General features: G+C 32.2%; 1 protein-coding gene across 1 annotated transcript in view; it reads right to left on the bottom strand.

The window, feature by feature from the left end:
- The window catches only part of LOC119611577 (supervillin-like), a 56,441-nt gene extending 40,692 nt beyond the window's left edge, over positions 1-15,749 (bottom strand). Inside the window, exons 1-2 of the mRNA XM_037967224.1 lie at positions 15,430-15,749; positions 15,220-15,366 (exon numbers count right to left, since the gene is read on the bottom strand). Coding sequence (XP_037823152.1) covers positions 15,220-15,363 — 144 coding nt within the window. The 5' untranslated portion in view covers positions 15,364-15,366; positions 15,430-15,749. The remainder of the gene's footprint in view (positions 1-15,219; positions 15,367-15,429) is intronic.
- Positions 15,750-16,800: the final 1,051 nt, after the last annotated feature.

Here is a 16,800-nt window from a genome sequence, read left to right as displayed (position 1 = left end):
AAGATCATGAATCAAATTTCATTGAATTGTCTTCAAAATTGCGACCTGTAGTGTGATTATAAGGTTTAGATGGACGGACGGACAGACGGACGGACCGATTGGTATACTTTAAGGTGGATATAGGACGAATATTATTGTGCGAATATCTAGGATTCTTAAAAGACTAAATTCAGAGATCTCAAGACCCATGTAGAAAATTATTGCTGTACATGATCCATTTCAGTAATCCCAAATCTTCTCCCATGCAAACATTATTGAAGTTCATAATCTGTTCAGTAGTCCTTTATAATGCAGGCATGGATCATGCTTATTTTTTTTTTTCAAAACCATGTTGCGGATCATATACTCCCATCATTTTAGCTTTAGTTTTGGGATTACTCTGATGTAATGCACTGTTAGATAATGTGGCCCCCATCTAGCATATAACAATATTAAATAGAGTATGTTTTTCCAATATATTTGGATGAGTTTTGGACAAGGCCTAGTCCTTTGAGGAGTTCTCTTTATACGTGTATACTGAGTAGTGTAAATTTTTGCAGGAACCTACAAAAGAGAACTGTATCTAAATCCACAATATCAATAAGCAAAGTGATCTTTAAGAAATAATATCTCTAAGGCCGATCAAAATATTTGTGTTTCAAGATCTATAAGCAACTTTGTTCAGAATCTTCCATCAAGTTTATAATATTTTTTGCAGACTTACTTAGATTTTGTGTGCCTCCGTTAGGTTGTTAGTTAGTGTTCTAGTCTATGAAATCGGAAGTCGTGTGTTCGATTCCCACCAGAGATACTGGTGATGGGGCGAACAGACTTCGGATTCTACTTGGACCCTGAAGTAGAAAAAAACGACCAATTCAGAGCCCTTGATAAAGCTAAACTCCGAAAGATTTCCCCAAAAGTCTTAAGATCTCAAAGTCAAAGCAATTCTATGAGTCATAAATTAAAAAAAAAAAAACACCAGTTCAAAAACCTTGATTAAAATGAAATCTGAAATAATATTACTGTATCTCCAAAAAGAGAGTCAAAGTCAACATGCAACCTCTTTAGGATACACAATGAAACCGAAATCCGTAGACTTTTTCAAAAGACTTAAGACCAAATTCTGGCCTTCGAAAACAATCGAAATTTCCAATAAAAGTTTTTAAAATTGTATTGAGGTACCGATCTCCAGAATTTGCCCCCAGTTCAAAGCCCCTTATAAAGGAAAAAGCTGAAAGATTTTTTCAAAACTTAAGAAATTTTCTGAAGTCCCTCCTTACCCTCCTTAATGATAGTTTGGAATTCAAGATATTTTAGGCTTCGTTCAGATACATATACATATCGGGTAATAGGTCGTGCTTAATAATAAAGCTTTGATTTCATTGCTGATCTTTGCTGAGCGAATCAAGAGAAAGCGTAAGCCTGCATTGATCGAAACTCCGCTCTAGAAGAACTTTTAATTTTTTAAGGCTAAGAATGAATCAAACCTATTTCGAATACCCTGTTCTGAAGTGAATTGTATCCCAAAGAGTATGATCAGCATCGATCGATACAAATATAAGTTGGGCCTATGGATTTAGCGCCAAAATAACTGCGTGTGTTTTGAGTCCAATTCGAGCCAATTTCGGAATATCCTGTTTTGAAGTAAAGCGTGTGCCAGAGAAATCGTTATGCTTTAATCGAAAGTAATAGTCGTCGAACGGTGCAAAAAGAATGAGACAAATCTTCCCAATTACCTCTTTGTAAAAAGTTGTTAAGTGGTAGCCAAGCGATTCATGTCTGGACGCATATTCTATAATTTTTCGGTCAATATTCGTTTTAAGCGAACATGGCTTTTGGTGGAGAATCTGCAGGTTTCAGGTAATTGATTTCTTCGTATCTCCTTTAGGATTGACTAACTCTTTGCATCTAGTGCATGAATAGGGAATACGAGACCAATCCGAATATAAGGCGAAGAATTGGATTTGGATGGTCTATGGATTTGTTTATATATAAAAGATGTCGGGAGAGAGTAGAAATTGCAGTTTTGTAAACATGTGTTAAAGCAAGAGAGCATGATAACTCATGAGAGGGCTACAGTTTTGGATCATTTGATGTCTACAGTTTGTTGGACTAAATGATGTCTTGACAAAAATAACAATTAAGAATCTCTGTTTTTTACATAAATGCATCACTTATTAACATTTATAAAAAAACTCACTCTATGCATTTAATTTCTGTTCCCATACATAAGACTTTAAAAGAATTAAGTAGAAAAACCAACTCCCGCATATTCTAGATATCATTTAAGAAGAGGAAGAAAACAAAAGACTTCTAAAGATTTTCTAAAACATTTGTATGAAATTTGTTTTAATGTGAAACTAAGAAAAAGACACAAAGAAAAGAAAGAAAGAAAATAAAAAAGAAATAATTTGAATGAATTTCAAACAGAAATATCTGTTGCATATCTTGCAAAGTTTGCAAACAGTAAGCAACTAGTGGGGAAACGACAACAAAATAACAAACAACAAATCCTTAAGAAGTCTAAACAGAACAATAACCACAATCTTTGTTTTCGTTATTTTCTAAAAGCTTATCATCATAGAGTAGAGGAACAACGACAACGTCTAAGACTTGCAACATTTATTTCATGTTTTAGACTTTGATGTTTTTCTTAGGTTTTTATGTGGAAGCTAAAATTTAAGAATTAAATACTGACAATAAGACTAACTGGCTGCTGATGATTCATGGAGGCTGTGAGTAAGTGAGTGGCCTTTAAAAGTTGAACAGGAAAAGGCTAGAATCAAGAAAACAAAAAAATTCATTTACATTTTTTCCTCATCCATTAAATCTAAGGCTGTGTTAGGGGTATACATAAGGAAATAAATAAATTTTATTTTCTATTTCTTTATTTAGAATTGTGGCGTCAGTTAAATCTTAGAAAATGAGAAAAAAAAATATTTTTTTTTTATTTTAGACTTTTGGTGATAAGTAAAAAACAACTGCAAAATAAATCAAATAAAACTATTTCTACGTAAAATTCTAAAAATATCAATTTAAATACTAATTTCAGACACTAATTTACAGTAACATTTACTATAAAATAACATTAATTTAACACTGTCTATATATGTTGTAAATATATGTATGTTATATGCCACAAATGGGATGACAGCCAATAACAATCACATTAATATATTGGCTGTGTTCTTATCACACCTTGTTGCAAGTGTTTGTGTGTGTAGACGGAGGCAATCGGACAGACAGACTTATTGTGAGACATCCATTGTACGATTGGGCCAGATATAGAGGCGACATTTATTCACGCATTTCTTGTTTATTGTAATCAAAGTCATACAATTATGTTAATGAATCACTTTTTTCTTATTTTTAGAATGAAAATGATTTGTTTAAAGAATAAAACAGTTGTATTGCAAATTACTTTTGAGGAAATAGTGTTGCTAGAGATTTAATAAGAAAATGATTAAGTCGAAATAACTTAGGTTAAAGGTCAAGAACACTTACACTCGCTATTTAAAGAGAGAGAGTGAGAGCGAAAGAGACTTTTAAGCTCATGTTTTAAAGTGAGAAACCTGCATTGATCGAAACAAGTAGTAGTTGGATGATCCTTTCCCATCTTTCATGTAGTATAGGGACCCTATTATAAAGTGAATTGTATCCCCGAAAGAGTGTTCAGCATCGATTGAAACAAACACAGTGACTTGAATACTTTCCTTTTCCCTTCTTTTTTACATCATATGGATTCCACTCTAAAAAACTTTTCATTTTTAAGGCCAAAAAAATGAATCAATTTAATTTCGGATAACCGGTTCAGAAGTGATGCATATCATGATCATATAGAGTATTTTACATCGATCGAAACTTCTTTTTGACAACATATGGATTCCGCACCAGTTTCAGATACCCTGTTCTCAAGTGAAGTTAATCCCAGAGATTTTGTTCAGAATCGATCGATACAAAGATATGTCGAACGATCTTTACCCATCCATCTGGCAACATATGGATTACGAGCCAAAGATATTGCGCCAAAAGAACTTCAATATATTTTCAGGCCTATAACGAATCAAGCCAATTTCGGACATCATATTCTGAAGTGAAGAGTATCCCGGAGACCTGATTACTTTCCTTTTCCTTTCTTTTTGACAACATATCAGAAAAATTAATTAAGCCAATTTCGGATACACGGTTCCGTATCCCAGAGAGTATGTTCAGCATCGATCGATACAAAAATAAGTTTGACGACTTTTTTTCATCTTTTCGGCAACATGTGGATTACGAGCTAAAAGAACTGATCATCTTTTGAGGTCAATTTCGGATTTACTGTGCTGAAATGAAGCGTATTTCAGAGAGTGTCTTCAGCATTGATCGATATAAATATAGGTCGGACGACCTTTTTGGGCAACACATTGATTCCGCGTCAAAATAACTTCCCATCTTTTAAGGACTATAACGAATCAAGACAATTTCGGACATCCTGTTCTGAAGTGAAGGGTATCTCAGAGACTCGACTACTTTCCTTTTGCCCTTTTTCAGATAACATATGGATTCCGCACTAGAAGAACTTTTCATCTTTTAATGCCAAACATGAATCAAGCCAATTTCGGATACCCTGTTCCGAAGTGAAGCGTATCCCAAAGAGTGTGTTCAGTATTGATCGATACAAAGATAATTCGAATGTAGCCAATTTCGAAAGTAGAGACTCTACTACTTTAATTTTATCTTCTTTCTAACAACATATGAATTCTGCGCTAAAAGAACTACTCATTTTTCGAGGCAAATTTCGGATATGCTGTTCTCAAGCGCGTCCCAGAAAGAACCGTTATGCATTGATCGAAACTAATAGCAGTCGAACCGGGTAAGGCCGATAACGCAAAACATCTCAACTACCACTTTATAAATAGATTTTAACTGGTTACGCTGCATGTGGCCGAGAGTTGTCATCAGGGATTATAACATTTCTATGTCTGGAAGCATATTCGGACGTTTTTCGGTGAATGTTGACTTTGGTGTAGAAACAGCTGGTTCGTCGAGCTTCACATACGATTTCTTATTAGTCGGTTTAACCTAAAGTAATAATTCGGTGCGAACATTTATTTCAAATTCAAACAGTATTTCAAGCATAACGTATTTCAGTGCCTCTCGGCTTCAATTCGTATGATATCCCGGTTTTTTATGAATCTTGCTCAAATTGCTGCTTAAAAAGCTCCCAATACTTTTGCAAATTCTTCTTGAACTCTACAACAATCTTCAAGAAGTAATGTCTCCAATTCGTGAACTTCAATTTTTTTTTTTTTTTTTTTTTTGAGCGACTCGGCGATCTTTTTTCTTTGTCTTAAAATTACCATTTTTGAACCATACAATACATTATACATTCACCATTATATCATTAAGTATAGAAAAATAAAGAAAATGTTTTTTGAATCCTTGATTAACGACTTTATAGAAAAACTTTTTCTTAACACGTCTCTTACTATCCTCTGAAATATATAGCAAAAGTGTCTTTTCTATGAAAGCAAAAGCTTTCAATCTTTATTCCTTATTTTTTTTTCTGTCATTATGTACTTGTTCTTCAGATTGTATATCAAATTTACACAATAATTTGCAACAATGTTTTATGAAGTCTATGCATTTAATAAACTTAACTAGGAATAAACATAAAAAAACATATTAGGGGTAATCACAATCTATAAGTAAATCTAGAGCAAAAGGATAAAGATATATTTATATCTTTTTATATAAAATATATAAAAAAAATTTTAAATTTTTTAAATATTTAAAAATTTCGGTTTAAAAATTTAGCAGATTTTTCTATTTTTTTTATTATGAATACCCTTAATATTTTATAACTTTAAAGAAAGATGCTGTTCCAAGTTAAAAATTGCTTTGAATTTTTTTGTCGTTTATTATTATTTTTTTTCCTTCTAGTGGCAACAAGATCTTTTGTCTGCGATAAAATACTACCAGTCTATAAGTATTTCTGTACTTAACTTACTACTCACTCCAGGGTTAGTTAGAAATTCATGATCTTTTGTTTATAGTATAAGAAATAAATAATAAATATTCTAGATTAAGCAACAGCGACTGACAAATACTCTTTATTTATTTTTTTAATTATTATTTTTTTAATTACCAAGAAGTAGTTATGGAAACTTCTATAGGAAGTTATATAACCACAAAAGTATTAAGAGTCGAATTTAATCGGAATCAGTTGCTGTGCAGTAGAAAGAACTGTTGGTGGATGGACTACCGGAATCGGTACCGTATAAATTTATCAATGATCCATGATATAGACTTCTAGATAAAGGCTGTATGATTGCACTTTTTGAAGACACACGATTCTAAGAAGATCATTTCTTTCCTTACAACTGTCTAATAAGCACATGCAGATCTTTTATTTTCTAGCCTCTACCGAAATGTAATCTCTGTGATCATTTCCACAATTCCAATAGAAATCATTGTGCTCAAAAACCACTCATTACCACCAAACGTTTGTAGTATGAAAATGTGATCAAAATTTCTCGTAGATCATCTATAAACAGTCCGTATTTTGGAAGTATTTGAACGTGGATTTCAGCAGCTGATCTCTTTTCGGAACGGAATCGACCAACAGTCGTTCTAACAGAAAGAAAACCATTATTCGCTATCGATTGTTAGTTTCGTATCTATCGTTCGCCAATGATCGATACTCTTTTTCTATATAAGATCGGTAGTTTTTCTCTTTCCTTTCTTCTGATAATTTTTAGATATGGAGGATAGTTTAAAGATCACAGGGAGTTTACATTGATTTTATAATCTTTCTCTATTGATCGCGATCAATAGTATTTCTTTCTACAGTGAAAACTATTAATAGCTATCGATCAAAATCAATCTCTATCGATCGCTACTTTTGTATTATATAAATAAAGCTATTGATTGCCATTGATCGATATTCCTTTTCTCTTCAAATAAAACCATTGATTTCATTAAACAGATAAAACCATCGATCGTAGTCTTTCTCCCTCGCGATCTTCTGATAATTTGTAGATATGGTAGATATTTTAAAGATCACTGCGAGTTTATTTTGATTTTAAAATCTTTCTCTTTATAGATAAAATAATAGAACGCGATCAATAGTCTTTCTCTTTATAACAAAAACTATCAATAGCTATGGAACGTAAGTTTTTCTTTATATCGATCGTCGTTGAGTCTTTTTCTGTACAGACATTGAGCGATGGTCCTTTTCTGTACAGACTACGGATCAATAGTTTTTCTATTTGCACTTTTTTCATCAATTGTATATTGTGCGAGAGAAAGAAATCGATCGCTTTCGATCAGAATTTTTCTCTGACAGAGAGAGAGCAATCGATTCAGTTTTCTGATCATTTGTAGATAGAGAGGATAATTGTAAAGTCAATGAGAGTATATATTGAGTTTAGTATGTTTCCGTACACAAAGAAAGAAATCGATCGCTTTCGATCGGAAATTTTTCTTTGACAGAGAAAGCAATCGATCAATATTATTTCCCTATAGAAAGAAAATAATCAATATTAAGTTGAGAATCTAAAACTAAGGCGATCTTAGTAATTGCAATTCAATCAATTGGATGTTGCTCCAGAGAAAGCAAGCTCTATGATGATCCTCGATTGATCTCAAAGAAATACTCTTGCACAATGACAGTCTCTTTTAATATTCCAACTTGATTAAGTCCAAGAAGTATAACTAAACGTCTACTCCACATCCAAGATCATTTTGAAATACATAATGTTGCAAATGGAACACCAAAGAAAATATACCTTCTAACAAAAACAAACAATGTAAAACTTACAAATATTAACAAGATGCTGACGATCATTGAGTTGACGTTGGAGAGGCTAAAGTAAACTCCAGCATTCTTTGAATCCCCCTCCCAAATATACTTAAACTTATAAAGAAGGATTTCTAAATGAATTACACAACATTAAAATGTTTCTTTTTTTTCCACAAAACAGTTTCTTTTTTTCTCTTTCATTCTTATGTGCCAGAATAATTTTTTGTGTAATTGTTCTCGAATTTAAGTTAAAGTTAGACCACGTCTCCTTTATGTTACGAACTGACGATGTTGATAATGATGATGAGAATGAGTAGAATGATGAGGATGATTATTACAACGTGATGCTGGTTTAACAAGTTTCCTTGTTATATGGTTATAAATTATTTGCTGGAAGTTTAGTGGTAAACATTTATATTATATACAAACATATTGTAAAGGACGGGCAGAAAGACAGACAAACGGTGGAATAGATTTTAGCTTGACTTGACGTTACTTAAAGTTCATTTAAAGAAAAAAAAGACGGCATCAGGCCTGACTAAGCACCAGCAGCAGCCGCCAGGCAGTTAGTCTTTCTTTTTTTTTTTCTTATTTCTGCCATGTCAGCTTTATGATCATCAGCATCAGCAGCAGTACTTGGCCTAAGTGCTGATCTTGTGGTGTTGGTGTAAGCACTCGCTTTTCTCTCTCTCTCTCCCGTTTACTTCATCATTACAACCTACATTTTTATTAACAATCATTTATTATTATTTTATCCATATTTTATTTCTTTCTTAGGAATCCTTACTTTAAGATATTTTTTTCAGTTCTTTGAAATCTATTATAGTTTTTCTTTTTCGTTTATAAAGAATAATATATTTTTTTAATAATGATCTCAGGAGCATTATTACAGAAAAAGCGCATGATGGTCAGGCGTTTAAACAATTCTATAGAATTAATAATTCTGATTTATGAAGCGAAATAAATCTGTAATTCTATAACGTATAATTAAAGAATTATAAATGAGAATAATCTAGGAATGAACTGAGGAAGTATACAGAGAAGTGCAGCGATAGTGATCTACATTTTTTTCTCTATACAGAGAAATCCAACGATCGTGGTCGAAAAGCTTTTTGCATCATGAAGAACCCAGCGATCATGATCGGAAGTCTTTTTCTATACGGAGAAACCAAGATCGTGATCGACAGTCTTTCAATATGCAGAGAAACTCATCGATCATGATCGACAATCTTTCTCTATACAAAGAAACCCATCGATCGTGATCTTTCTCTATACATAGAAACCTATCGATCATGATCGACAGTTTTACTGGACAGTCTTTCTCTATACAGAAAAATCCATCGATCATGATCCACGACAGTCTTTCTCTATACAGAGAAGCCTATCGATCATGATCGACATCCTTTCTTTACACATAGAAACCTATCAATCATGTTCGACAGTCTTTCTCTACACAGAGAAACCTATCTATGGTGATCGACAGTCTATATAGAGAAACTCATCGTTCACGATCGTTAGTCTTTCTCTATATAGAGAAATCCATCTGTAGGGGTCGATAGTCATTCTCTATACGGAGAAACCAAACGTTCATGTTCGGCAACCTTTCTCTACACACAGACACCTACCGATCATGATCGCCAGTCTTTCTCTATACAGAGAAACCCATCGATCATGATCGAAAGTCTTTAACTATACAGAAAAACACATCTATCGCGATGGACAGAGAAATCCATCGATCGAGATCGACAGTCTTCTGCATACAAAGAAACCCATCGATCGTGATTGACAGTCTTCTCTATACAAAGAAAACCATCGATCACTATATTCTTTCGCAAAAAACCATCGATCGCGATCTTTCTTTTTATAGTTAAATCCATCGATAGCGATCAACAGTCTTTTTTATAGAGATAAAACCTGCGATCGTGCTGATCTTTTTCTCTACATCTTAATTTAGCAATCAAAGTTTTTACATAAAGCTCTTTAACTCAATTAAGAGCTTAATTAACATTCTCAAATTACAATTACAAACTCAAAACACTTAATAAAGAAACCTTTTTTTTTGGTTTGTCCCGAAGACCTCAAAGTGTCACACTTTTTAAAGTGTTTTTACTAAAGCACAAAAAAAAAAGGCAATAAATAAAATGTGTGCCTCCAGCCAATTGAGTGACCATTTATTTATAGTTAACCATAAAACAATAGAAGTTCATAATTATTCATCATTCACCGGTATGCAAGTAAAGACAATTGTGGGCCAAATGCCAAAAGCTCTTTTTTTTTATTAAGCATTTTGTTCTTATTCTGAGGAAGCCAAGAAACAAATAGACAGGTCTGTTACAATAACATGACAGAAAGTGGTTACAATTTTTTTTTGTAAATAAAAAAAAAGTAATAAAACTTAAGTAAGTACAACATAATTATGGAAAACTACTGTCGGCATATAAAAACAAAAACAAAAAAAAAAACTGCAATATAAAACGTTAAACCACAAAATATGTTTATAATTGTTGTAGTGCGGAAAATTACAAAACAGAAAATCGACAAAAAAAAAATATAAGAGGAAAAATCGTAGGTTTAAATAGTGTAATATAAGTACAAGATATTTTAAAGTGTTTACAAAATCTCCCGTCATTAAACATCAAAAAAGACGGTTTAATTTATACGGATTTTTATAGTGTTTAACAAATGATTGAGAGCACTACAGTTTTTTAAGGCAGATCAGCATAAATTTTCACAATTATTTCAGATTGCATTTCCTAAACACAGAAAATAATTGAACGCGATCAATAAACTATCTCTATATAGCGAAAACAGGCGATCGTGACCGATCGTGTCTTTCTCTATATAGACAAAATAGGCGATCGCGATCGTTACTCCTTCTCTATATAGAAAAAATAAACGATCACGATTTATAGTCTTTCTCTGTATAATGAAATCAACCGATCGCGTCCGATAGTTTTTCTCTGTATTTAGAAAACAAGCGATCGATAGTCTTTATCTATATAGAGAAAACCAGTGATCGCGATAGATAGTCTTTCTCTATATATAGGAAAAACAAGCGATCCCGATCAATAATCTTTCTCTGCATATAGGGAAAACAAGCGATCGCAATCTATAGACTCTCTCCATACAGAGAAAAAAAGCGATCGATAGTCTTTATATATATAGAGAAAACCATTGATCGCTATCGATAGTCTTTTTCTATATAAATATAGGGAAAACAAGCGATCGATAGTCTTTCTGTATATAGAGAAAACAAGCGATCGTGATAGATAGTCTTTCTCTACATATAGGGAAAACAAGCGATCGCAATCTATAGACTCTCTCTATACAGAGAAAACAAGCGATCGATAGTCTTTATATATATAGAGAAAACCACTGATCGCTATCGATAATCTTTTTCTATATAAATATAGGGAAAACAAGCGATCGCGATCGATAGTCTTTCTCTATATAGAGAAAACAAGCGATCACGATTTATAGTCTTTCTTTGTATAATAAAATCAACCGATCGCGGTCGATAGTTTTTCTTTGTAAAGAGAAAACAAGCGATCGGTAGTCTTTATCTATATAGAGAATACCAGTGATCGCGATCGATAGTCTTTCTCTATATATAGGGAAAACAAGCGATCGTGATAGATAGTCTTTTTCTAAATATGGGGAAAGCAAGCGATCGCAATCTATAGCCTCTCTCTATAAGAGAAAACAAGCGATATCAATCGAAAGGCTTTCTCTATATAGCGAAAACAGGCGATCGCGATCGATAGTCTTTCTCTATAAAGAGAAAACAAGCGATCTCGATCGAAAGTATTTCTTTATAAACAGAAACGAGCGATTGTGAACGATAGTCTTTCTTTATAAAGGGAAAACAAGCGATCATTATCGATAGTCTTTTTCTGTAAAACTAAAACAATAAAGTCTATCCCAAATCTTTTGCCTTTAATAAAATCTCACCCACTATAAAACCATTTAACACTCTGTTGATTTGAGTTTTTGTCTGGTGTTATATATTTTACGGTATGAGTGCGTTTAAAAGTGTTCGTTAGCCAATTATAAATACATTAAGTAGAGTGTGGCTTAAAAACAGTAAGAAATAAACAAGAAACAAAAACAAAACAGTACAATAAATACGATTTTGTAAACACAATAAATATAAAACTGATTGTCATTTATATTTATACGAATTATTAAAAGTTCAAGAAACTGTTGAAGATTTTCGAAATGGATAAATTTAAAAAAACAATTTATGGCACAATAAAAAAAAACTTCTTTCTTAAAGGAAAACAAAGAAAAAACACTGCAATTTTTAAATATAAACTAAAGAAAGTTAATAATGTTTAAAAAATTTAAAAATAATTTTTATAAAGAATTCAATAAAACTCTGCTTTAGTAATTGTTATTCCAAACACATCAAGTGCAATTAATAATTTATGGTCTTCTAATAAATAAAAATATGTTTATAGAATATTTAATAATTTGCCATAAAATATATGGAGTAAAATTGTTTATTCTTGAGGAATTTTTGTATAAATTAAAAGAAAGTGAAATTTTAGTTTATAAGGCAAAAAAAAAGTTCATTAACAATTTGTTTATTTGTTTTTAAATAAAAAGATTTATAAAAGTTCGCTTTAGAGGGAAAGCCTAATATGATAATTTTATTTAATGCCTACAAGTATGCTTTAGATTTTGCTTGCAAATAATTACAAGTGCTATAAGTTTTGTAGCAGAAAATACAATGATTGCTGACAAAGATTCATCTGTTTGGTTTGAAGAAACTTTTTTTGAGTTATTTTATATGTTTAACAACGGTTTTTTGTTTTCATTAGAGTTGCCAAGTTTGAGGGAGTTTAAAAATGTGAGCGTAAATTTTTAAGTATCTATGATATTTTTGTATTGATAATCAATTTTTATTCTACAAAAACATAACATTTCTATAAAAAAAATATTAATTTAAAAGCGAATTTCGAAATTTTTGTAAAAAGTACAGATATTTTTGAAAATTTTCTGTAGAAACAGATTTTTTTAAAGTTGTTCTCTAAATAGAAAAAATTTTTTCAATTTTCTCTTAAAGTGAAATAAGAAATTTTTTGTAAATTTGTTTTCTCTATAAATAGGCTATCGCGATCGCTAGCCTTTCTCTATATATAGAAAACAAGCGATCGCGATCGCTAGCCTTTCTCTATATAGAGAAAACAAGAGATCACGATCGATAGCCTTTCTCTATACAGAGATAACAAGCGATCGCGATCGATAGCCTTTCTCTATATACAGAAAAGAAGCGATCGCGATGGAAAGCCTTGCTCTATGTAGAGAAAACAAGCGATCGCGATCGATAGCCTTACTCTATATAGAGAAAACAAGCGATCTCGATCGATAGCCTTTCTTTATATAGAGAAAACAAGCGATCGCGATCGATAGTCTTTCTCTATATACAGAATAAAAGCGATCGCCATCGAAACCCCTGCTCTATATAGAGAAAACACGCGATTGTGATATATAGCCTTTATCTATACAGAGAAAACAAGCGATCGTGATCGATAGCCTTTCTCTATATACAGAAAAAAACCGATAGCGATCGATAACCTTTCTCTATATAGAGAAAACAAGCGATTGCGATCGATAGCCTTTCTCTATATACAGAAAAGAAGCGATCGCGAACGATAGCCTTTCACTATACAGAGAAAACAAGCGATCGCGATCGATAGCCTTTCTCTATATACAGAAAAGAAACGATCGCGATCGATAGCCTTGCTCTATATAGAAAAGAAAACGATCTATCGATCGCAAGCGCTTTTCTCTATATAGAGAAAACAAGCGATCGTGATCGAAAGCCTTTCTCTATATGGAGAAGAGAAGCGATCGCGATCGATAGCCCTGCTCTATATAGAGAAAACACGCGCTTGTGATCGATAGCCTTTCTCTATATACAGAAAAGAAGCGATCAATAGCCTTGCTCTGTGTAGAGAAAACACGCGATCTCGATCTATAGTCTTTCTCTATATAGAGAAAACAAGAGATCGCGATCGATAGCCTTTCTCTATGTAAAGAAAACAAGCGATCTATTGCCTTTCTCTATATAGAGAAAACATGCTATCGATAGTCTTTCTCTTTATAGGGAGAACAAGCGATCGATAGTCTTTCTCTTTAAGTGATCGTGATCGATACTCCTTTAAAAGTCTTTCTTTATTTATAAAAAACAAGCGATCACGATAGGTACTCTTTTAAAATAGATTAAACAAGCGATAGCGATCGGTAGTCATTCTCTATATATAAAAAAACAAGGGATCGCTATTGCCAGTATAACGATTGTGATAGATAGATATGTCGATCGATCGTCTTTCACTATATAGAGAATCCAAGCAATCGCGATCGATACTCCTTTAAAAGTCTTTTTCTATTTATAGAAAACAAGCGATTACGATAGATAATCCTTTAAAATAGAGAAAACAAGCGATAGCGATCGATAGTCTTTCTTTATATACGAAAAACAAGTGATAGCGATTGACAGTCTTACTCTAGATAGAGAAAATGATAGCGATCGAAAGTCTTTCTCTTTTTCTATATAGAGAAAACAAGCGATCGCGATCGATGGTTTTTCTCTATATAGATAATACAAGAAATCGCGATCGATTGTCTTTCTGTGATCGGTAACGAACACATTCTTTATATAGAGAACAAAACCGATCGCTAGTGATCGATGTCTTTACAAATAAAACAATCAATATTTTTCATAAAAAAATACATTTTAGAAAAAATTTTGAAACATTTTTTGTTTAATTTCCGGTTTTTCAAAAAACTTAAATTTATAAAATTTTCTACCTCAAGGTTTACCAAACTTAATTTAATTATCAAGGAAATCTTGTATGCTTTTACAACATGTTTCAAATTATCAAAACAGAAAAATGTTAATAGCAATAATAAAAGGTATGACTCAAGTTACGACACGCGTGAGGAAAACCTACAATTTTTCACACTTTTGCACAATTATGGAAAAACAACTTACACTCAAATACAATTTTATTATATTTGTATAAAACACACAATAAAAAAAAACTAAATTACATAATTTACAGAGAAAGAAGAGAAGGAGGCTTAAAGTGAAAACCGGCAGAGGGAGGAGGAGGAGGAGGAGAAGAGGGAAATTGAAAAATAGAAATAATTAAAGGTGCAAAAAAACAAAACTCAATGAAAACCTCACCACAAAGTGTGTGTGCAATAAATGTAACTAAACCAACAACAACAATGACAATTGAATAATATTGAAAAGAAAAAATAATAAAAACAAATAAATATTGTTGTAGCAAGTGCGTAATTAAATGTAATCGGAGATAATTAAGGAAAACGAAAGTAAATACTCAGACAATAATGACAATAACAATTAAAGTAGGTTTTTTGTTTGTGGTAAATTTTAAAAATTTGTTTAAAATATTATAAATAAATTCTCATTTTGTACTTACATTAACAAAATTTTCACGTTTTATATCATCAATATCGGGCTTGGAAATACGACGTTTCCAATCATCTTCACCACTTTTTTGTAAAGCTGCCAAACGATCGGCTATAGAGCCGGTTTTAGAAATGGAACGTTGATCGGGACCCATGACCTTGATAACAAATTATTCAACATTAATTTAAAACGTTTTTTTTAATATTTAAAATAAACCTACTTGTGTTTGACTGCGTCTAAGGCCGCCTTGTAAAAATGCTGGCAAAGCTGTGGGTTGTCTTGTTATTTCTTCTTGCTCTAATTTGTTATGATCTGTTATGTTTTGTTTTTGTTGTGTTTCAAATTGATTTGTTGTTGTAGCTGAGGCTGCTGTTGTTTCTGGTTGATCGTCTTTTTGTTGTTTATCTGATGTCGTACCTACATGACGCAATTTGATAAAACCACCCGATAATGGAGGTAATTGTGGTCCAATACCAATTGCTACACCACCAGGTGGAGGAGGAACAACAATAGATGAATGACTTTTACTTTTGGCTATGAGATTTCTGTAATGATAAAAAGGAAGAGAGAGAGAGAGTAAGAATCAGTTAAGCATAATGTTTAGTTAAGCAGTTTAAACGGTAATTGTAATTTTCATGGGAAAATAAGTTTAATTTTAAAGTGATTTATTATACATGTGAGTGAACGCTACTTAAATTTATAGGTAATTTTTTTCAGAGCCTTACTTGTAACAAGAGGCCAGACTTTATTCCAACTATAGACTCAAGTTTTGTAAAAATTATAGATTAGACTTGAATTCAGATTATTATTAGTCTTGACTATAGATTAAACAATGAACTAGATTATAGACCTGACTATGGACTAGACTATAGTCTAGACCAAGGATTAGACTACAAAATCCACTGTGGTCTACATTATAAAATAGGTAATAGTCCCGACTATATAATGGACTCTAATCCTAACTATGGACAAGATTATAATTCATTCAATAGACTAGAATATACTATAGTTCATACTATAGACTAGACTATAGTACATACTATAGACTAGACTATAGTCCATACTATAGACTAGATTATAGTCCATACTATAGACTAGACTATAGTCTATACCATAGACTAGACTATAGTCCATACTATAGACTAGACTATAGTCCATACTATAGACTAGACTATAGTCTATACCATAGACTAGACTACAGTCCCGTATATAAACTATACCATAGGTTTTAATATAATATAGAATCTAAACTATGGAATAGACTACAGTCCAGATTATATGCTAGACTATAGAGCAACCTATAAACCTGGCTATAGACTAGCCTATAGTCTAGACTATAGTCCAGACTACAGATTAGACTATATACTTGACTATAGATTAGACTATAGGCTAGACTTCTTACATATATTCTAAAATATAGTACTGACTAGATTATAATCCAAAATATAATAACAGTCCAGACTATAGACAGACACCCAGACTATAGTTCAGATTATAGACTGGACTATAGTTTACACTACAGAAGAGACTTTTTTGAGGACTATACACCTGACTAGAGTAAGGACTACAAACTGGACTATAGTTCAGATTA

This window comes from Lucilia sericata, unplaced genomic scaffold, assembly GCF_015586225.1.
Source record: "Lucilia sericata isolate MDLA Ls3-8-SP2 unplaced genomic scaffold, ASM1558622v1 Contig001484F_arrow, whole genome shotgun sequence".
NCBI lineage: Eukaryota > Metazoa > Arthropoda > Insecta > Diptera > Calliphoridae > Lucilia > Lucilia sericata.
The sequence above is the reverse complement of the archived record's forward strand: the minus strand, read 5'-3'. Positions and strand labels throughout refer to the sequence as shown.